General features: G+C 33.7%; 2 protein-coding genes across 3 annotated transcripts; both read left to right on the top strand.

Annotated features, from left to right (window-relative positions):
* Positions 1–10,059: 10,059 nt before the first annotated feature.
* Positions 10,060–12,664, top strand: LOC140817712 (transmembrane 9 superfamily member 11-like). Its single transcript, XM_073177444.1, has 2 exons — positions 10,060–10,206; positions 10,364–12,664. Exon 2 carries the CDS (start codon positions 10,464–10,466, stop codon positions 12,435–12,437), a length of 1,974 nt encoding a protein of 657 aa, XP_073033545.1. The 5' UTR covers positions 10,060–10,206; positions 10,364–10,463; the 3' UTR covers positions 12,438–12,664.
* Positions 12,665–21,452: 8,788 nt separating this feature from the next.
* LOC140818164 (uncharacterized) lies at positions 21,453–23,088 on the top strand. Of its 2 annotated transcripts, none has more exons than XM_073178045.1 (3): positions 21,453–21,693; positions 21,800–21,920; positions 22,816–23,088. In XM_073178045.1, the coding sequence occupies exons 1-3, from the start codon at positions 21,561–21,563 to the stop codon at positions 23,060–23,062; spliced, it is 501 nt and encodes a 166-aa protein (XP_073034146.1). In that variant the 5' UTR covers positions 21,453–21,560; the 3' UTR covers positions 23,063–23,088. The 2 variants fall into 2 exon arrangements, with proteins under 2 accessions (XP_073034146.1, XP_073034147.1); XM_073178046.1 differs by having other exon boundaries at positions 21,454–21,695; positions 21,805–21,920.
* The last annotated feature ends 1,850 nt before the right edge of the window (positions 23,089–24,938 follow it).

Below are 24,938 nucleotides of genomic sequence, written 5' to 3' on the forward strand. Positions count from 1 at the left end.
TCAGAAAATTGATTTGTGAGACCGTATTAGAATTAGCAAAAACCAAAAGATATAAGATTAAATTGAAATTTGATTGTTTTTCCTATTTCTAAGATTAAACAAAAGAATTCGCAAATAAAAGTAACACTGAAATCCAAAAAAAAAAACCTTCATGACCCAAATTACAATTTTTTGAATAATTAATCCATCGACAAATCATTATCACATGTTTTTTAAAATTATGGCTGTACCGGTTTGACTAAAGAAAATCCTTGTCAATTAATTTTCCAGGAATGCAAATGTATATGGTGTAACATCACGAATAGAGGACAAGCAAGTACCCAAAAATTGAGCTGGAAAAAAGTATTTCTTGATTCTTAATAGAATAATCGTGTTTTTGTTGGAGTTGATGTCCAACAAATTAATTTGTGATTTAAATTTTATTGACTTTTATGTAACAAATAATCGAAACGTCTCGCTCATTTTTAAAATTCTACTGGGCATATTTTTTTTCTTAAATAAAAGTTCGTATTTTCGAAATATCATTTAAAATAATCGTCTTTATTTTACAATAAAAATATCACAATTTAAAATGACCAACATCAAACGTAAACGTAAAGGAGTAAAAATCGTAATAGAAAAATATAACATTTAAAAATGATCTTAAATATTTGTCAGTAAACATAGCGCAGTTTAAAATAACCCAACTCGTCTAAAATCATACGTAAACATAAACGTATAAAATTCTTAAAATCATCAACGTATGAAAATATTCATCTCCTCTCAATCTCATAAATCGTAATGCGGAAAACATGTGGTCTTCGGGTCGTGTCACCTTACCAGGTCTGCCTACGCAGAGTTCGGCACCTCCAGTCTCCTCATCATTAAGCTCATCTGCATCACACACGTCTAGTGAGTCTAAAGACTCAACACACCTACACCGTTAACAACAAGTACATACCTAGCAAACATCAGTGAAAAATATCATACTCAGCATATCTTTCATGAACTTAAAAGCATAATGTAAACGTGTTGTGTAAACTCATATCATATCAAAGCATGTCATCTCATATTATCATATACATAAACATATCTTTCATGAACTTTAAAAACATGAACATCAATGTCTCGTGTAAAATCATGTCGTGTCAAAGCATGGCATCTCATATCATCATATACGTAAACATATCTTTCATGAACTTTAAAAGCATGAACATCAATGTCTTGTGTAAAATCATGTCGTCTTAAAGCATGTCATCTCATATCATCGTATAAGTAAACATTTTCTTTTTTTTAATGAATTCAGTTCATTAGCTGTGACTTTCGTATCATCATGTCAGTCGATGGATCCATCTATGTGTAACCACAGTACTGGGCGGCAGGACACCAGCGACACTCTCACCCGTCAACTAGGCCTTGGCCTATCATATCATCATGTCATGTCAATGGAAATACGATCGTCGGGCTCCCTCTGGGACCTTCTCCCGTAAAAGGGCTCCATTTGGGGTCTTTTCCCTCACGATATCTCCAATCATATCATCATGTCATCGTGTTAGTCACAACTAAATCACTAAAAAATCCTTCAAAACGTGTCATCATATCCATCCTTAATAAAAGCATGCATATACACAATTTTTTTCCCCTTTAAACCAAGCATGCACCGTATTTATCATAATTACGTAAAAATCGTAAACATGATGCATAAACATTTAAAACATGATAAAATGTGCTCAGAGCGCTGCCAGGTCCAAAATCTCACCCCGGGTGTAAAATAACCATTTTGCCCCTAGACACCCAAAAATTATCGTTTTGTCCCTAGACGTAAAATTTCACCTTTTTGACATTTTCTTAATTTCATTGACTCTAACATCTCCCAGATAATTATTTAAGCCTACACGAATTTTCCCATATTTTTATTTAGCTTAAATCGATGGCTTTTTAATTAATATTTAACTATAACATATTAATGCGTTTTAATCCCGAATTAAACCAAACCTTAGCATAAAATTCCCAATTTAAAAACTTAGACTTCTAATAATTATTTAAGCTTAAATATAATTTACCATAATTTTATTAAGCATAAATCTAGGCGTTTCAATTAATCTTTTAATTAACCTTTCGTGAGGCGACTAAATCCCGGATAAATTCAAAACTCATTATTTTGATCCGAAACTTACCAAACTCCTTAAAATCTCCCAATTTTTTTTAAAATCATCCCTATACATAAAATCGAGTCAATTTTACAACGTAACCGAATTGTTTCCAAACTTAGACTCGGGTCCTGGTTTTAACCCGAATCGAACCGAAACTTAACCAAAACTTTTCCAACTTTTTACCACATCTTAAGAACACTTAAAAGTCCTAAATTCATCAAGACTAAGCCCCTGAACCTTTCGGCCAATCCATAAATGCTGCTGGACATATTCTCCCACAACCCCACTCGACCTAAGTGTCCCATCTTCACTATTTGCGTCTCTAACCCAAAACCAACTGGACCAACCCCTACTCAGCTTATCCTAGACCATCCTAGGACTCCTCCTAAACTGTGTCTCAGACCCGCAAGGGCCTGGTCCATGGCTTGGTTTAGACCCCTGTGCCACTAGTCCAAGCAAATCAATCGAAACCTCTACCAGCTAGCTGAAGCCAACAAGAGTCGAACCACCCCCACAAAACCTTACTCTCGGCCCTTCCCTTGCAGCGTCCAGCAACTGATCTAACTCACAAGGCAACTCCTTGACATCAAATACAGCCAGGGACGGAGCCACCCCAAAGGCTAGGGTGGGCTCCAGCCCAGGCTAGATTTTTGAGCCTGCTAAAAAATATGGAAGCATTAGCGACGGATTTACTATATCCGTCCCTAAAATTTTTGAATTTATTAAAAATTTTAGCCCATAGCCCAGGGCAAAAAAAAAAACGGATTGTTTAGCGACGGTTTTATTAAATCCGTCGCTAAAATTACGACGGTTTACTTGTAATAGCGACGGTTTTGAATAAGTTTTCGTGCCAAACCAAGAGCATAAAAGTTTTGCCATGCCAATACCGAAAAATGCATAAACATAACACACATGACAACACATATATGACGTGAATGATGCAGAAATAATGATACAATGCGTGCCTTAGATGTATTAGCGTGAGAAGAATGAAGAGAGGAGCGCCTGAGGAACTTTTTTATTGCAAAACAAGCAAAACCGTGGCCTTCAAATAGGAATGATGAAACTGATAGACAATTGCAGCTGGAGGATAATCTCTAATGAAAGGGGTGTCGGTTGGTGGGGAGGGTAATTGTGTAGGGTAGGTTTAATTAGTTATTAATTTTTTTACCTAATGGTCCTTAAATGGTTTAATTAAAAGATTAAAAGAGTTTTAAGTCCAAAGAGCTTAAAAGCTGGCTCATTAAATTCAAAGAAGCCCCCGAAAAATATTTCGTGTTTGAAAGTTTTTGAAAATATTAGTCGAACTCTCAAAAAGTCTTTCAATTCGATAAAATTTACGTACCGTTAAAAATTAAAATCATGCGGGTAAAAATACCCAATAAATCTCAATTCATGAAAAATACCTCTGAAACATCTTATATTAATTAATAAAAATTAATCATGTAATAAAAATAATTTTCTTGAAAATTCTCTGGTCTTCGTTCCCCGTTCGAGCGCGAAATGAAACTTAAAAATCTATAATGCATGAATCTTTGAAATTTCATGATTAAATTTTACCATGCAATAGTAATGCATAAAATACATAAAAATAATTAAACACGAATTAATAAAATAAACATGTATTTTATGCTTTAAAATAATTTAATAAAATACCAAAGAGAGTTAATAATTTGATTGCACGTGGTTCACGTAGACTTTCCGATTTTCGGGACGTTACAATTTATTTTAATAATATTTTACATTTTAACAAATTATGATATTTACTTTAGTTGCATACTCATGCAACCTGCCTAGATAAATATTTTGAATATAATATGATACAATGAGCTCATATATCTCAAGTCAATCATGAAACACACTCTAGTTTTCATATATTTTAAACTCGTTTTTAGTCGATTCAACAACCTAAAATTAAAATAAAAATCGTTCGAACTCGATAGTATTATATGTGATATTATACGCCACATTGCATTGGTATGGCATTGCTCCAGCTTACCTTCGTTTGGAATCTCTAGCTGTTCTTTGCCTATAAAGAAGATATGCATCTCTATTTATTTATACATCATGTTTAATTGATCCACAGCTAATAGTCAACATGAAAGAAATATTAAAAGATTGAGAAAATCTGTCTTTTTATCACCATTTGACTTGTAATTAATTTGTTTCATTTCCATGAACTTTTATCGAAATATAAATAAAAATGTTGAAGAAAAAATTACCCAACTCCCCCGAAACCAATCACTTGGGGGAGCTACGGAGCCATCTTTTTGGGTAAAACAAAAACAAATATATATATTTGAAAAAATATATTTTTATTCATCTAAATAAATATAAATGATTAAATAAACTAAGTAATTTGGAAAATGTGTAGTGCGTGTGTAATTATTATATTTTTTAAAATATTTTAAACTATAAGATTTAAATCAGAACGATTAGTATAACCTTTCTAGCCCCCAATGATTGTTATATATATACACACACACCCAAGTTGTACTAATATATACAGACACACATATATATATGTGTGTGTGTGTATATATTAGTAATATATATATATATATATGTGTGTGTGTGTGTGTGTGTGTGTGTGTGTATATATATTAGTAATATATATATATATATCTATATATATATATGTGTGTGTGTGTGTGTGTGTATATATATTAGTAATATATATATATATATATATATCTATATATATATATATATATATATTTGTGTGTGTGTGTGTGTGTGTGTGTGTGTATTAGTACAACTTGGGGTAAAAAATAGTAACAAATGAAGGAGATAATATATATGTGGGATTAAATTTGTAGAAGTTGGATTAAATATATTTAAGTAAGACAGAAATATATAAAAATAGGTGAAAGGTATCGTAGCCCGGTTAATTTGTAATTTTAGTTCAATATATTGATTTCATTGCGATTTTAATCAACTATGTGCAATGTGATATCTATACTTCTAATTAAAATGCTTAAATTCCAAAAATTGAAAGATATAAGACTACAACTAAAATTTGACTATATGACACTAAAATCACAAAAAAAAAAAAAAAAACCACATTCATTATCAAAATTACAATTTTTTTGAATAATTAATATATCTAAAAATCATTTATCACATGTTTTTTAAAATTATGGCTGTAACATCACGAATCGAGGACAAACTAGACCCAAAAATTGAGCTGGAAAAAAGTATTTCTTGATCCTTAATAGAACAGTGGCGTTTCTGTTAGAGTAGGGGTTTGGTTTAGACTTTTATCGATTGTTATGAAATAAATAATATTTATTTATAATATTTTACATTTTAACAAATTACAACATTTACTTTATATATATACTCCTGCAACCTGTATAAATAAAGATCTTGAATATACTATAGTACAACGAGGTCATATATGTCACATTGATAATGAAACACACTCTAGTTATCATATATTCAAAACTCGTTCCTAGTCAATTCAACAACCTAAAATAATGATAAAGATTGTTCGAGCTCGAGACTATGATATGTCATATTATACGCCACGTTTCATTGGTGTGAGTATTGAGATATCCAAATCATATAGATGAGAGCTCATATGATGGGTCATTGTACAACCCTCACTCGGATTTTTGAGTGGCTATCATTTGTCGAATAGATTAGTCTCCGGTTATGGTTTTACATCGTTAGTCCTTTAACCCGAGACAACATAGAGACTCTATGTACTAGTGTTGCAATTTGACTCGTTTATCGGCTTCGTGGGGGCCATCAAATGAAGAGATTGAGTGTAGTTTTGATACATGTGGGGACCTGAACGCTAATCATCTTCTTAATCATCCTTGGGATTTAATTATCAATTAAGATAAACATGGTCTAAAATTTTTTCTTTTTAAAATATAAGTGCGGAACGTAATGAAATTTAACTAATATACATCTCAGTATAAAAGTACAATAATGTACCACAATTATTCAAACTATTCTAAGGTTCAACTACCAAATTTCAAGTATTAAACCAAGTTGACATCCAAGTCCGGAATCACCACTCTAATCTCGATCTCTCATCATCCTCTTTACCTTGATCCTGCCCCACCTGTTGTCATGCACACATACAAACAAGACAACAGCCGCATACTCCGGTGATAATAAATCCCAGTATAAATAATGTATACATGCAATCATATAACTGATATAAAAGCATGAATTAAATCTTATCACATGTAGCATAATCGAACAACATGTATCATTACCAAACTGTAACTAAAACATTAATCTACGAAACATAATCAATAATAATCTGTAAATCAAGTTCTTGACTCGACATATAAGACTCGACTTATCTCTCATCTAAGCTAGGGATCCCGGTGAATAAGAACGTAACAAGTCTCCCACCTACTACTACCAGTCGCGGTGGCGGTACGTTCTTATTTATGGACTTTGGTCTAGTCTGTATCGAATAATCTACAATAAAAACAATGTTTGTATCTTAAGCATATCGATACACCAAACGTCCAGTGCCTTGGCGTATCTACCAAGACTAAGCCTATTCTGACAATGTGCAATGGGTCAGTGACTATACTGTCAAAATCTAACCCCTCTGTCAGTGACTTTCACTCAATAGCTCTCTGCTTTCTACTTCTAATTCAATAAAATAAACATAATCATTAAAACACAAAGGTATAAAAACAATACCATACAAGTATGTGGTTTAGGGAAACTTGAGTAAAATCTAACTCAAGTCGATCTCCCAGTTAACATCGATTTATACCTTTCTCTTCTCGGTCTAATGAAGACGAAGTCTTGTATTCCAATCTGTCCATACCCAGTGTCCAATTGTAGTCTGTGGTGATAGGAACACAGTACTGTAGTCGGATTCGAGTTCTGATAATCGGATTGAACAAAATCACAAGTCTAAGGTACGATGAGGCTTCGGAGGATTTCTAAAGCTCACCTCGTTCTTGCTGAAGGCTAAGGAAGGAAAGATGAAGCATATATATATATATATATATATAACTTGTACGTGGCTTCTCTAAAATTTGCCAAAAACCCACTCGCGCATATGCGCGACACAACCCGCGCATATGCGCGAGACCTACTGGTCTCGGCAATGACAATTTTAACAACTCGCGCATATGCGCGCTTCATCTCGCGCATATGCGCGCTTCATCTCGCGCATATACGCGAGTTCTTCTGGACCCCTCGCGCATATGCGCGTGTTTCTTCGTGCATGTGCGCCGGCTGTCTGAGATGTTCGGCCCAACATTTTGAGATGTTCGGTTAAACATCTTGGCTTATAATGTAACAATGACCGGCTTCTTCATTCAAGTTCGTATAACCTCAATCATGTCAATTAATCAACGTCTGATTACAGTAATTAAGTGTCGGGCATTACAATACATGTAGGAGCTGATGCTTTGTAGTCGGAGATTCATTGATCACCTATATATGTAGATGTACTATGTGATTTGATGAGTTAATAGTATAAAAAATCTGTTGCCAATGTATGAGTTGTGCTTTAGGAAAAAGTGTTCCCTAGTTGCACACATGATGTCACTATGATTACTCAAAAATACATCACATCATTATCGAATTCATATGTAATTTTCAATATACCAATGATTACATATTCGATCGAGATATTTGTGTTGAAGGTATCGTAATGTGAACTAACCTTAACCTAGTAATTTTTGCAGATACTATCAGTGATACATAGATAATCATGAAGCGATGCTACTAGATAATTTTACCGTGATTCAATTAGTGAAATCATAATTGAGTTCTGATATTTTCCTTATCAAGGGGTTGATGTATAGGCTAACAAGGTTAGCTCGTATAATAGATAAATGTTGTCTTGGATCACATGAGTTGTAAACCCACGATTAATTGTATCCCTAGACTATTGAGGTCACATAAATATTGATTTTTGTGTTCTCATTGGGATAGTAGAATTCAAGAAGTTGAATTCGATGATTAAGTTTGATGGTGATCAAACATTTGGTTTGTAAATTATTTACAAGTGGATTCTATATTTAGAAGTTGTGAGAGTTAACACGTTTGTTGATATTGTGGGGATATTACAACTGCCTAAATTTTGTGAAAGATATCAAAAATAGGCTGCTGTCAAAGTTGAATAAGTGGAAAATTGATTTTCAAAAATTTGAAAAAATCGACCACGGGTCCTTTGCGATGGCTCCGTCCCTGTGTGCATATATTTTTCTATATATATAATTACATTTAATCATATGTATAGTAGTGTTTTAGGAGCATTGCTACTATTTGTGAGGGCTTTATTGTGTGTTGGATGGGAATATGGATGACCTAAATAAGAGATACGTCTCATAAAAATATGAACCGCGAGAGCATCTCACACACGTTTTTGCCATATTTCAAAGAGAGACAAAGCTACCGGTGATGCAAGAGCCTAGGACTTAAAAATGGATCATATCATAAAATATATGTACAATTAATTAATAGTTTCATGAATTCTTTTCATTTTAACTTCATATTTTGATTCCATCCATGTGTTTACAGGCAGAACAACATGAACATTCAAGAAACAAAATCTATATAATTAATTGAATTTGGTAATTTCATAAACAAAAATTTCTAAAAAAATCTTAATAAATCATTAATTTTTGATTTCACACTTCTATACCCTAAAAAAATCTTAATAAATCATTAATTTTTGATTTCACACTTCTATATGTAAGTCAAAGTAATTAACTCAAAAAGTTAACAACTTTCACTACACACACACACAGATATATATATATATATATATATATATATATATATATATATATATGGTTATTATTTGGCGTGGTTGGACATGCCAATTCGACGGACTCAACCTATATTAACGGCCCTACTTAAAGCCCCCACCTCCAAATCAATAGAACATAAAACATTGGTTAAAAAACATAAAATATTCAATAAAATTAAATAAATGAGAGGGGAAAATATATGGAAGAGGTCATGGGTTCAAATATTCAAAGTCGATCAATTCCACCTCTCTTTGTTCAAAATGTGTATATATATAATATAAGTTGATAAATCAATATGTATAAATAATAAAATTATCATAGAAATTGAGCCAAACGTTAAATAATATAAAGAAAATAATAAAATATTCTAAATATATATGACACAATTGACAATAAAAATGTGAAAGTTTGAATCTGACAAACTCAAAATGTACTTAATTGAAGTAAGGTATTTTTTCTTAAAAATAATTTTTATACACCATAAATGTACCAAATTAAGTTGTGTGTGTGGGCAAATGGTGTGTTTTGTGCAAACTTTGGTGACAACTAAAAGATACAATAATTCATACTTTAGAAAGTTCTTGTATAATTATACAAAAATTCACCGTGGGATGGTCTCACATGTGAGTTTTATTAGACATATATTCTTGCTCCAAAAGGTGAAATCGCTCACCTTAGGCGCCTCTCATCCCCGGCCCGACAGGAATGTGAGAGGAGGTAAATCATGGTGACTCAGTCAACCAGCAGCAGCTAGACCTTATGCTACGCCGCGCACAAAGAGCTCCCCCTCATTGGAGGGAATTTAACTCCCACACTGCCGCTTGCGAGACTCGATCCCTGGTCATTGCTCCAAGATTTAATGCTGCTGACCAACTGAGCTAAGCCCATGCGGGCTATTAGACATATATTCTGTTTGAGTTAATAATGAAAAAATAGTATTTTTTATGACAAAAGTATTATTTTTTATTATAAAAATGAGCATTATTGATCCGACTCACGAATAAAGAGACTTACACTTACATAATATACATACAAAAATATTTATATGGCATCCTATTTGACATTTTTAGATTATGTATTTAAAAGATATATCAATCTAATTTAACATTTTTCAACAATTTAATGTTTTTTTGAAATATTCGATTACTGGAGCATGTGGTCTCGAGTAGACTTTTCTCGATTTTCGACTATTTATGAATCATTATTACCTTCATCTTGCTTTCTTTTGTCCGTTCTCACTCGGAGTTTCAGCCCCTTGCAGTTTCTCTGAGGCTGCTAGTTTTCCAGTTTCGCGGTGCCTTTTGATCCTCAATTTACTCCGTGATTTGGTAAGATCTCTTGAATCTTGACGCTTACTTTTATATTCACCTTCGTTGAGAATCGTTTCAATTGCGTCTTCATTTGGTTTTCTTGTTTTAAGGTGTGCGTTATTTCGAATAAATTTATAGAAACCGACTCCTTGAAGTCTTGTGGTTTGCATTCCAGATCTCGATAATACTGTTATCCTGCGCGGGAACTGGTTTTCTTTGCATTTTTCTTGATTTCCCGATCTGGGCTATCCAGATCTGACAATAAGACGTAAAAGATGGAACGTATTACCAATTTCAAGATCTGGGTCTTGCTTGTTTTCATGGCGTTCGTTCACCTAGGGCACGGGTTTTACCTCCCTGGTAGTTATCCTCACAAATATGCAGTGGGGGATGCGCTGAATATGAAGGTCAATTCTTTGACTTCAATAGAGACTGAGATGCCCTTTAGCTACTACAGTTTACCATTTTGTCGGCCAAAAGATATCAAGGACAGTGCGGAGAATCTTGGCGAGCTGCTTATGGGAGATAGGATTGAGAATTCTCCATATAAGTTTAAGATGTACACGAATCAGACCGAGATTTTCCTGTGCCAAACTAAGCCTTTGTCGTCTGAGGAAACAAAACTTCTGAAAAAGAGGATTGATGAGATGTATCAGGTCAATGTGATTCTTGATAACTTACCTGCTATTCGGTATGTTCAAAAGGATGGAATTACGTTGAGGTGGACTGGTTACCTAGTTGGTGCTAAGACGCCGGATGGCTACTTTTTGTTTAATCACTTGAAATTTACAATCCTTGTACATAAATACGAGGAGCCCAATGTGGCTCATGTTATGGGTACTGGGGATGCGGCTGAGATGATACCTACCGGTGGAAACTCAGGTTCCGAAGCACCCGGGTACATGGTTGTTGGTTTTGAGGTGGATCCTTGTAGTTTCAGGCACAATACTGACTTTGTGAAGAAGTTGGACGTGTATGACAAGTACCCAGCATCAATTAAATGTGATGGGAGTGCACCTGCCATGGCTATTAAAGAGAACGAGCCACTGATTTTTACGTATGAGGTGTCATTTGTTGAGAGGGACATCAAGTGGCCTTCAAGATGGGATGCATATTTGAAAATGGAGGGAGCGAAAGTTCATTGGTTCTCGATTCTGAACTCCCTCATGGTAGTCACTTTCTTGGCCGGAATTGTTCTTGTAATATTTTTGAGGACTGTTAGGCGAGATCTTACTCGGTACGAGGAGCTCGACAAGGAAGCTCAAGCGCAGATGAATGAGGAGTTGTCTGGATGGAAACTCATTGTGGGTGATGTTTTTCGTGTGCCTACTAATCCGTCCCTTTTGTGCGTGATGGTTGGAGATGGAGTTCAGATTATTGGAATGGCTGTTGTGACGATCTTGTTTGCTGCCCTTGGATTTATGTCCCCAGCATCCCGTGGTACACTGATAACTGGTATGCTGTTTTTCTACATGATTCTTGGAATCGCTGCTGGATATGTTGCAGTTCGGATGTGGACAACTATCTTTAATGGAAATAAAACGGGATGGGTTTCAGTCTCGTGGAAGGTTGCTTGTTTCTTCCCCGGTATATCCTTCCTCATTCTTACCACTTTGAATTTCCTATTATGGGGTAGTCACAGCACAGGAGCAATTCCATTTTCATTGTTTGTCGTACTTATTTTGCTGTGGTTCTGTATCTCGGTTCCGCTTACCCTCGTTGGTGGTTACTATGGTGCAAAGGCGCCTCATTTTGAATATCCTGTTCGAACTAACCAAATTCCCCGCGAAATCCCTCCTCAGAAGTACCCATCTTGGCTTTTGGTTCTTGGTGCTGGTACCCTTCCTTTTGGAACACTTTTCATCGAGCTTTTCTTCATCATGTCAAGCATCTGGATGGGTCGCGTGTACTATGTTTTTGGATTTCTCCTCATAGTTCTTATGCTTTTGGTGGTAGTCTGTGCTGAAGTATCCCTTGTTCTCACTTACATGCATCTTTGTGTGGAAGATTGGAAATGGTGGTGGAAATCTTTCTTTGCTTCCGGTTCTGTCGCGTTATACATTTTCTTGTACTCTATCAACTACCTGATATTTGATCTTAAGAGCTTGAATGGTCCTGTCTCTGCAACCCTTTACTTGGGTTATTCACTCTTCATGGTCCTAGCCATTATGCTCGCTACTGGCACGGTTGGCCTTCTTTCATCATTCTGGTTTGTGCATTACTTGTTTTCTTCCGTGAAGCTGGACTAAACTCATCTGGACTAAACTCATCTTGGGTCATATACCATGGATCGAATCAGATGCAAATGCTTTACAAATTTTGTTCGTATTTTCTTGTTTTCGGTGTATTTGCTAGCTAGCTTACTAAAATTTGCATTGATGGCAGGATTTTATTCCATATAAGGCAAAATGAGACCTTTTGTGCGATGTTTGTTTTATGGATTTGTATAATGTGGCTTTTAGTGGCTGTTCGTTTCCCTCTCATCTCTATCTATAGAGTAAGGCCTTCGTTGGATCTTGAGTCGAGATTTCTGCTCGAGCTGCTCGAGCAACTTTTTCGAGTTTTCAAATTGAGAATATATGATACGTTTAGCGACTCGAGTTTGAACTATATCTCCCTGTTTCTTGCGCTACTTAAATTGTTACGCAGGAAACTTGAGTTTGGACATATTTCTCTCTTTATTTGTTTTTTAAAAAAATTTGTTTTTTTTATTTATTTATTGCCATGCATTGATTTCTTTCATGTACGAATGAAGACTTTTAGAGAGACTTAAATGATGGTGATACTTCGTTTTCAATAAATTGGATGACCGGAAGCTTTTCAATCTTGATAACTTGTGAGATGGGTTTTACCTCAATTATAAATAAAGACTAAATAAAAAAGACCACATCTGTATTTATATTTTATATGTAGATTTTCTTGTGCTTTTTTAAAAAAAAACTAGAAAACTTAAAATAAAAAAATACTAAAATATGCAAATACCTTATGTTTTGTTTGGACATAAGGATTTTTTTGATTTGATCTGGAGAGATTTGAAATGACATTATCATATATATATATATATATATATATATATATATATATATATATATATATATATATATATGATAATTGCAATTATCATTATATTTACCTGAATTAATAAATAAATGGCTTCAATCCAAACAGCCTTAGGTTATGTGTGGATGGACATATTTAAATTTATGGAGGATTTTAAGAAAAAAATATTTGGAATGTATGAATTTGGAATCACTACGTTGGAGAGTAAATTTGAAATCGAAACAAAAAATATACAATACAAGATACTGCAAATTTTTTGTTGTAAATGCGAGTCTATTTGTTTTTTGGTAGATCTCATGTGAGACGATTTTAAAATTTATATTCGTGAGATGGGTCGACTCGGTTCATATATACAATAAAAATAAGAATTTTTCATAAGTGAGGTCGGGTCGAAATTTTCTTCATTGTAATTTTAACTCTATTTTTTGTTGGTCTCATGTAAGACGGTTCAATGTATTTATATTTGTGAGAGAGGTTGACTCGGTCTATAATAATATTTTTTATGGGTTAGGTGACTAGGCTAGGTCAAAAATTTGTGTCATGAAATTCATTTTTGAGACGGTTTCTTATGAGTTCTGTGATATTTTTAAAGAAACATTTTTTTTAAAATTTTTTTTATACAATGGAGGACTGAACACAAGGACAAGCCATACGAGTGGAAATCTAGCCCAATATTATTGATCTGAGATCTTTAAAGTAACGTTTAAATTTAGTAATTATATATATTATTAAAGTTTTAAAGCATTAATGTAAGTCACGTTTAGTTTAGCAGAGATTTTATTTCATAAACATCAGGTCGTAGGTTCAATTCCTATTTTGCTTTTTTTTTTTTCTATTTATATTTTTATATATATATCAAACTTACATTGTAGTCTATCACTATTTCTTATAATTAAATTTTGATCCTCATTTAAATATAAATAAAAAATATAAAAATATTGTACAAGCACACAACGCATGCGTCGATTAACTAGTAGGCAAAAATTTGTGTGCGACAGTCTCACATGTCGTATTTTGTGAGACATATATCTTATTTGGATCATCCATGAAAAATTATTACTTTTTATGCTAAGAGTATTAATTTTTATTGTGAATATCGATAGAATTAACCCGTCTCACAGATAAAGATTCATAAGACCGTTTCACTAGAGACATGTTCTACTTATTATTATCTTTGGCTTATGGGCTCCAAAATATCTATGTTAAAATTTGCTCAAAGGGGTTGGCCAAAAGACCACGTGCTGGTTCATGCAACAATGCTGCCCACAAATGTCGCTCACGCAAACACTCCCCCTTTTTCTTCCATTAACCTACGCCCATCGATTCCCACCATCAAATGCAACAGAATACCCAACAGAAAATCATTTTTCCCAATAGATAGGCAGGCAGGCAGGAAGGAAGTGTTGCATGGCGACGGGGGCAGCCGGCGGAGACGGGCTTCTCCGGGGCATGTTCGAGGGCTGTATCTCCCGCGGAGACATGGGCATCAAACGGCGGCCGTATCACAAGAACTGCGGCTGCGCTCTACACGAGTCGCGCGGGAGCTGCAAGCATTCGTCCCGTAACAGCGTCGTTTCGTATCCCATCAGGCGGTCATGGAGCGAGGGATGCCTGTCGCTAATGACGGCCGCCGGCCAATCCTCGCCAAGTTCCTCCCCCAACCCAGCCGCGGGGGGGATCAAAAGAGTGCAGACGCAATTGGTGCTTTGCAAAGAGGAAAACGAAGAGGGTGAGGCGAGTGCCTGATTTTTTGTCTCTCTTTTACTTCTTCGCGATGGGATTTGATGTTGCAAAATCAATTCGAGTTCTCTTGCATCATAGTCTACAACATATGCTTTATTATGGCGAGTCCGAGTTTTACTGCTTATATATAACAAATCAAATCATATATAATTTTTAAGAACAAAACTCAATTATTGTAATAAAATTGGTATAGGTATCGTTTCATTTATTATTCTACTTTTTCTTGCCGAGGTAAACGGCGAACCCGATTTTGTTGCAATAAATTTTCCGACAACTCTTGGACGCTCGAGTTTTCATCGTAAGTCCGACGCAGAATCACCTTTTTAGGTGGCGAGACGGGCTGGGCAGGGCCATTACTGTTGTCATTAATCCAACTTAGCTAAAGAATAAACCAACTCGAAATCTTCTCGACCACCAGACCAGCATGATCCAGGGACGGAGCCACCGCAAAAGCTAAGGTGGGCTGCAGCCCAGGCTAGATTTTCGGATTAGCGACGGTTTTACCATATCCGTCGCTAAAATTTTTGAATTTGTTAAAAATTTTAGCCCATAGCCCAGTACAAAAAAAAAAAAAAAAACGGATGGATTAGCAACGGTTTTACTAAATCCGTCGCTAAAGTTACGACAGTTTTGTTCTAATAGCGACGGTTTTGTAACTGATTTACGACGGATTTAATCAAAACCGTCGTCGATTTAGATCGACGACGGTTTTTAGAAGAGCTTTCGCTACTAAGGCTATCATTCAGCCCAGTATCAATTTAATTCCTGGCTACGTCCGTGCCAGCATCATGTAGATATCGGAATAATTTACTACGTAAAACCGTGTGCTGAAATATGAACAAATTGCATGCGTTGGCAGCGTTGCTCATATTTTTTTATACACAAATGGAACTGTTAATAAGAAAATTTTCGTCTCAGGAAAAAAGAGTCTTGAGAAAAAAAATTAATATTTTATAAAAATAATATTTTTTCGTGGATCGAGACAAATATCTATTTAATAAAATTGATGACCGTGGCTGTCTCCTATGATATATTATTGGATCAATTTTTATAATCAATTCCAATTTTAATTTATCGTTATACTTGTTTAATTGAATCCGGGAAAATCATGTTTGATATTAATTATTAAATTTCCTTCCATGGAATCAATTTTGAACTGCTACGCGCCATGTTCGATTATACATTATACTAAAGGCAAATCAAAACAACAAAAGAGAAAATAGAGCGAAACAAAAAGAAAAAGTAAGGGATTCCGTACCATGAAAATGTCTAATTAATTAAAACAATATTTACAAATATAGGTTAATAATAAAAGACTAATGTATTCTTACTAAATAAGTTATTTACATTACTTATCATTCGGTGCGAATTATGATATTCAATATTCTCACTTCACACCACGTTTGACTCAAATTTTCCAATAACCAGAGCTAAAAAATATGTAATGCCCGAGAATTAATTCCTGTAATCAGACGTTGATTAATTGACAGAATTGAGATTTCAGGAGCTAAAACAAGGAAGCCGGGCGTCGGTACATTTTAAGTGAAGATGTTGGACAGAACATCTGGCGCCCGAGCGGTAGAATATGACCGCCCGAGCGCCAGTGTTCAATAGGAACATCATTCGGACAGAACTTGTGGCGCCCGAACGGTAGAAAGTTACCGCCCAAGCGCCAATGGATAATAAGCTAAGCATCCGGACAGAAAGTGCCGCGCTCGAGCGGTACTTTCTTACCGCCCGAGCGCGAGACGTGGAATAGGTGAGATGAGACACTTGCCTTCTTGCATGCATCGTGTGTATATATATATATATATATATATATATATATATATATATATATATATATATATATATATGTATGCTTCGAGATTTCTTCAGGAACGAGGATAAAGGATCGAGAAAAGGTTTCTGGGAAAGAGTGAAATATCTTTACGCCTTTTTTGAGAAATCCGTCTGTCCGAATTAGAATCTGACTTCAGTACTGTATTCCTATCGACGCAGGCTTCATCTGGACGTAAGTTTTGTTACGTTTAGACATGATTTGAAATTATGATATTGTCAGAATTGAATATGAATCAGATATGATGTTTCTGCTACAGTAGACATTGTATAATTGAAGTCAGATTAAAGAACAGATTGTTTCTGTAATTGTTATGATTTTTGAAAGATATTGACTGAGATTTTGATATCAGAATTGTATATTATTGATTTTGAATATACCGATATTGAGATTATGAGTTCTGGTATTATATCTGGGATGTTCAGATTGACGGGGTTATTCAGATTGTACTGTTATGCCGTCGAAACATCAGTATTGATTTAGATTGATCAGATATGATATTGATTGAGATTCATTGTTATATTGTTGACTTGGATCAGATTGTATACCCAGTTGAGTATTGATCAGAACAGATTCTGAACTGAGATATATACTGATATTGTATTTATGTGATTTGTCATTATCAGATTGATATGGACAGATTCGACTTCGAGACTTCGTCTTCGTCAGACCGGGACGACAAAGGTATAATTCATGTGATATCTGGGAAGATATAACTCAAATAAGATCTTATTTGAGTTTCCCAATAAAATCACATACTTGATTATTGTTTATCTTCTGATATGATTATGATTTGTTTATAGACTTTATATTCAAATCTTTTGAAATGAACATGCTTTGTTTACAGATTGTTATACATTGCATTTGAGATAGGAAAGTTTGACAGATAGTCAAACTTCTAAATGTTCAGTGTATCGTTACATAGGAGCAGACACCCTCTTATTCACCCCGGAATTCCTAGAGTTATAATTGAGTCAAGTCTAGACATGATTTGACTAGAACTGCATGCGTTTATGGATGTGGTTTCAGAGACTATGAAACCCGTTTTTATTGCTTTCAGTCATGATAGCATGTTTTTATGGTTTGATTTGAGTAGCATATTTAACTGATTTGTGTTGCATGCTTATTTGAGTTGATTTCATAGATTATGAAATCTATTGTTTTAAGTTTATTCATGATAGAATATTTCATGATTTATTTTATGTATATGCATGTTTACCATGTTTTATACTGGGATTTATTCTCACCGGAGTTATTCGGCTGTTGTCTTGTTTTGTATGTGTGCATGACAACAGGTGGGGCTGGATCGGGGTCAAGAAGATGAGGAGAGAAGAAGAGTTAGCGTGGTGATTCCGGACTTACTGTAGATTTGGTTTATTACTTGAACTTAGTAACCGAACCTTAGACTTAGATTGTACAGTATTGTACTTTTATACTGAAATGTATTTTATACTGAGATGTATATTATTTAGATTCCGTTACCTTCCGCATTTACATTTTAAAAAGAAAAATTTTTAGACCCTGTTTATCAGAACTGATAATTAAATCCCAACAATGATTAAGAAATGATTAGCGTCCGGGTCCCCACAACATAGCTATGATATCCTTATCTTTCAATTTTTCTTCTCAACATACATTAATTACTAAAAATCTTGTAAGACAGTCTCACGGATCAATTTCGTGGGTCGAATATCTTATTTGGGTCATCTATGAAAAAATATTATTTTTTATGCTAAGAGTATTACTTTTTATTATGAATATCGGTAAAGTTGACTCATCTCACAGATAAAGATTAATGAGATCGTATCAAAAAGGACGAGCTTTTCATTAATTATAATTGCCAAACATTTGTACTTTTGGATTGGAACATATTATTTGAGTTATAGATTTTAAAACAATAGATTTGAAATGACTCCAATGACCTTATTCTTGCTTTAAGAACAACTTAAAATCTAAGCCAAAGAAAAATTTGACTTTAAATTTGTGGATTTGAAAATCACATAATAATTTGAACATAAATCCAAATATATCAAATTCTCCAATCTAAATAGAATAAGGGATAAAGAAATGCTAATTTTCCAAGGTGAATATCAGAATCTTGAAAGAGGAAAAAAATAAGAAGAAAGTCAAATTTATTAATTGTCTTATGGTATTAATGAGAATTTGAAATATATATAGAAGTAATAAATCATGATAGCGAGTTTTGAACACGTAAAATATTCAAAGGTTGAAGATGATTTTTCAGTGGAATTACATATGAATTCAATATCAGTACTTAACATTCAATTCAAAATAGTTTGAGGGTATACAAATTTTAAAAGCTTTAATTAATTAATTAATTAATTAATATTTGACAACAAATATCAGTTGTATATAAGTTTATTGAGATGTATAAAATATTTTTTATTGCCCTAAATCCACAGTGTTTCAAATTCTAAGGCATATTTAAAAGTAAAAAAAAAAATACTAATATATGAATTAGTAATTATAAATATTTTTAATCTGAAATTCAAATTAATTATAATTTAAAATATGTGATAAAGAAGTACAAATTAAATACATCTTTTTTTTGCCTTGATTTGAATGTAACACATGATACTACAATAAACTTACAACTGATATTTTTTTTGTCTACTATGTGATTTTTAATGGTCACTGGCTATTGTTTTGTCCACGTACCAAAATTCGGTCTATACAAGTTTTTCGTCATCTACTTAGTTAAAATGTGTTTTTAGTGCAATAACTTGGTCTTGTGTTTGCTGTTTTAGTTTTGTTTATGATACAGATAGTGGTTACGTATCTGATATCATTTCAATATTTCGAAAAAAAGTTGAGTTATAAGGCAATAAAGACGGATTTAACAATAAAACTCGATTTCTAATCGGATGAACGAAAGTACCTACGTACAGAGCAATGTTTTCAAAACCGGACCGGACCGGCCGGTTGGACCGGTTCAACCGTGAACCGGCCTCCAGACCGGTCCGGACATAAATAAAAACCCGGAAAACAGGTTTAACCGGAAAAAACCGGTTAAAACCCGGTTCAACCGGAAAAACCGGAAACCGGCCGGTCTTCAGGAACCGGCCGGGTCTGTGAAATTATTAAAAAATTGCCCAGAGATCGGCGACGGTTATAAACGTCGCTATTGGGTTGCGTCGTTTTACGAGGTTTGTTTAAATGATACAGATAGTGCTACTTTTTTTTATATTATCTTGATATCTAAATTTCAATGTTCGAAAAAAATGAAATGAGATATTTATGAATTTCCAATACAATAAACATAATTCAATAACAATATTAACTTGATCCGTTTAATCGACCGTGATGAACGAAGCACGTTCGATTACGTCCGTTGTACAGAGGACCAATTTTTTTTTTGCTCTTGTTTTCTATTGTGGAATCTATGGGATTAGGGTCGAGCATTTGAATACAAACTGCTATAGTAATACCTCATGGATGAGCTCATTAAAATCAGATCCATACCAAATTTTGGCACCTTAACCCATCTACAACCAAGGTAGAAGGCTCATCACTGGTTCATGTATTCTCCTATAAATACCATGTTTGAGTGTTTAATTCATTGATTCACTATATTATTTTTTAGCGGCACCTTTAGTTGCTCCCCTTATATTCTCAATCTCTGACTTGAGCGTCGGAAGGGCTACGCTGGGACATTCTATTGGCCTCCTTCTAACGGTCTTACTCTTGATATGACACTCAGAGAAAATTCGAAACATGCGTTTGGACTAGTGACACTTGCAGGAATCGAACCCTAAATTTTCATTAAGTATCATATAGGAATCTATAATTTTTTCCTTTTGTGCAAACATATATTGTGAGAGGCAATCATTAACGAGCTAGTTTGGAATTAGTTATAATGTTGGGCATCCAAAGTGGAGAATGGTGGAATGTTGAGTCATCCTTCATATAACAGCGACTTATTTATATTTTGGGCATGTAAAAAGGTCTAGTGATTGATATATACCTTGATATGTTATACTTATAAATGGTTGCGTGTTTGGATCCGATTCATTGTGCAGTCGTGTTTGCGTCCTATTCGCCATCGTTTTACAAGATGGTTAATTCAAATGGTTATGGGAATGAGTTATAACCCCTTTAAAATCATTTCAAATATATTTTTGTAACCCATATAACATAGGGACAATTCACATATTATTACAGATGGTGTCCGGAGAGATCCTACAGGGTCCATATATCATGCATATCCTATCTAAACATATCATCAATGTGAATGATGGAACCTAGCTCCTAAATTATTCATCCACACTTTCGTCGAACTTTCTTCACCCCACCCCGGGTGACCCGAAGTGGGGTATATATATATATATATATATATATATATATATATATATATATATATATATATATATATATATATAGTTTTGATATGGTAAGCATCCAATGTACGTATATTTATGAAAATCGACGAGGTGGCTTCATGTATATTTAATAAGTGGACATCATTTCAATCTAGGTTCAAAAAGATATCCACAAATAAAAATGCTCACAATATCAAAATTATATATATATATATATATATATATATATATATATATATATATATATATATATTCTTTCCCCGTAGAATAATTTCATTAAATTGAAAAACGTAATATTGACCAGAGCCTATATTTCACCAAACTTCAATTCCCACAAGATCACAGAAAAAGAAGATAATTTTCTTACCAAGAATCCATCCATCAGTTAAATGGCAGGCATGCTACCTGGAGTCGAAGCTGCAAGAAGAAGAAAATGCCACCAGAGCTCCGAACTACTCCCGTACACAACCGCCTACGGTGGCTTCTCCACAAGGCGCTCTTCTCTTACTTCAGTCTCTTTCATGGTACAAATCATCGGATAATCCAATCCAATCCACCATACATGCATATAATATTTATGTGGAATTTTTTTTTAATGTACCTTTATTCTTTCTTGGAATATTTAATCTGCAGCGGAATCCAGCGAAGCAGGCATTGTTTGATGACAGCAAGCTTGGTGCGGAAGCGAGGGAGGCGAAGAAGAGGCTGGATGCAAGGCTGCAGCATCGATGGAAGTCCCAAAGCAAAAGGTTGGTTGGTGGAGACGATAATTTCAATGAATTTACAAGTACTATATTATTATTTCTTGAAATTGCAGATTCTTGGCTCGAATTATTTAGGTTTTGAAGTCAGCATCATTTCATCGCATGACGTAAATAAATAAGAAATCATGAAATAATCGTAACACGTAATCTTGGCTATGAATTTGGACTTTATAATTTTGATGGTTTTACATTTTTTTTTTTAGAATTTTAATAGTGAGACAAATGATTTTTAAAACAAATAAGTTTGATTAAATTTAATTTGGTTTAGTCTTTAATATTTCGGCAGAAGTGAGAAGATTCAGATGTAGAACAAAATATTCTCAAGCAAGGGACGAAAATAATAAATTTTTAAAATTTATGCTTGTGAAATTATATTTGTATGTATATAATATAAGACAAAAACTTGTGTGAGACAGTCTCACGAGTCGTATTTTGTGAGACAGATATCTTATTCGGGTCATCAATAAAAAGTATTACTTTTTGTGCTAAGATTATTACTTTTTATTGTGAATATCGATAAGGTTGACTTGTCTCACGGATGTCTAACATATAAAGATTCGTGATACCGTCTCACAAGAGACTTACTCATAATATAATATATAAAAATATAAAAGTATCTTTTAAAATTTTAGTGGAAATCCACCGTGTCACCCAATTTCTTTTGTCCCACTATTGGTCATAATCATCGTCCCTAATATCAAATCAGTTGAAAGTGTCATTTATGTTATATGTTTGGATCAATGATATTCACTGAATTTGCAGTGATATATAAAATATCTCCTTAAAATATATACTTTAAGTAGTTCAAGTTTTATGATAGAAAGTTGTTAATCCAATTTTTTTATGTAATTAATATTTATTTACACGTGAACGATTTCAGACCACCGGGTGAACCAACGAATCCGGCGAAGGAAGAGGCTAGAACGATATCGAAGAAACTAAAATGGTTAAAAATAAAGTGGAAATCAAGTGAAGAAGAAGAATGTGCAGTTTGTTTGGAGCAAGTGAAGGGAGAGGGAGAGAGCATAATGCATTTGCTTTGTGCTCATAAGTTTCACACCAAGTGTTTGGTGCCATGGTTGGAGACCAATGCAAATTGCCCTTGTTGTAGAATGAAAATTCCTTAATAAATATTTTAAATAAATATGTTTAACTAATATATAATAAAATTAATAAAAAAAATTGAACTAAAAGTGATGATTATGTTGTTAGATTAAAAAAATTAGACTAAATAATATTTTTAAAAAGGATGTGAAAGAACTCTATATGTTACATAGGATATATGTTGGGTGCAATAATTGTTCCTGCTTGGTAGAGCGATCGAACCGTGTTGTTTGAGCTACTGTGCGATTTAAAAGATTTGAGTTGTATTATTACTACTAACTATAGCTTTTGGTAAAGCGGCAATCGCTAGGTCCTACAGTGTACATATAATAGCATTGTGTGTTTAATATAATATAAAATTCAAAATATATAATAATAATATTTTAATTTAAACACATAATAACAAACATCGTCTAAATATGATATTTATGTTTCATTGGTTTAAATATTTTAATTTAAGAATCCAATTGTATAAACTATTAACTACTCTACAAAAAAAAAAAAACAATTGTTTCAAAAATTCAAAAATTTCACTAAAAAATATTAATCATAAAAAATTTATTATATCAATATAATGTAAAATAGCTTTCAAGCATATTCACAAAGTATTTTGCAAGTTTTAAGTTCCACTTCTCCATCATTTTGCATCTTCCATGAGTCAAACATTGAATAAAATATAAATAGATTTGGTTGACGAGTGACTTGATTCTTAATTCTGATCTACCCGAACTAACCCAATCCAATCCAATCCAATTTTTTCGGTTCAGATTCCGGGTCGATGTCATTTTAACTAGACATATTACCTTACATCTTTGTGCACTAACCCGCCAACTTTATAAATGGGTCATGCGCAATTGATTTGGAATTTCACTTTCTATCCATTCGTAAAAGGTCCCCCCCATCTAATTCATGGTATTGTCTCGTCTCAGTCGCTGTTGAAAAGTTGAACCGAACCAATAATAAGCAAAAATATAATGGGAGGTTGCGTTTCACTAACATGTTTATATAATATTTAATGTTAATTACGATGAATTTCAAGTTTTTTGAATGATAGTGTCATTTGAAATTCATATTATTTCGTATTACTAATGTGTAAATAAGTAAGATTATGAATTTTTTTTTTTTGGTCTTATGTATTTGTCTATTTGCGATTTTGGTATTATATTTTATCACATTTCAATTTTATTCCGCTATTTTTTTGTGCGTTTGGTAATTTTAGTTCTTCTTCTGACTTAGCGCGTGGTGATAATGAACAAATGCAGTTCTGATGTATATTGTGCCACATCAGCACTTCCGATTAAAAAAGACTAAAATTGTCAAAAATAAAAAAAAATCACCGAACTAAAACTGTAATTGGATAACATAGATGAACAAAATTACAAAGTAACAAAAATTACGGTTTTTCTTTTGAAATTGATTTATTTTCGATTGTAGTTTTTTATCGTTTCGTTGTAAACAATAAAAAGCTAGAATCGAAAATTATGAATTTCAAATCCATCGATCCATACACACATCATCATGAGTTTATATATTAATTTTTAAATGCATTTTAAGCCCTTGAAATAAAGTATATGTTCCATTCTAATTTAATTGCGGTCGCTATTACCATGTCCCAAAAATTGCTTGCCAGCTTGTAGTTTGGCTGATTCATTGAAGACCGAAGAAAGCAGTTGGAAGGATCCCACAAATCAAAGGAGCTTTGAAAGGCAGTCAATGCCTTGGGGCATGGCTGTCCTTTTTATTCACAAGAAGTTACTCCAAATACTATCCCAACATGATTGAAACACCAACCATTTCGTACACTTGAAACAACAAAAGAAACAAGTCTCGGCTACGTTGATTAAGTTGCAAGGTTTACAATCCCCGGAGCCTGGCTGGATTCCATCTCGTGGATAGTTT

Source organism: Primulina eburnea, chromosome 17 (genome assembly GCF_022965805.1).
Source record: "Primulina eburnea isolate SZY01 chromosome 17, ASM2296580v1, whole genome shotgun sequence".
NCBI classification, from domain to species: Eukaryota; Viridiplantae; Streptophyta; class Magnoliopsida; order Lamiales; family Gesneriaceae; genus Primulina; species Primulina eburnea.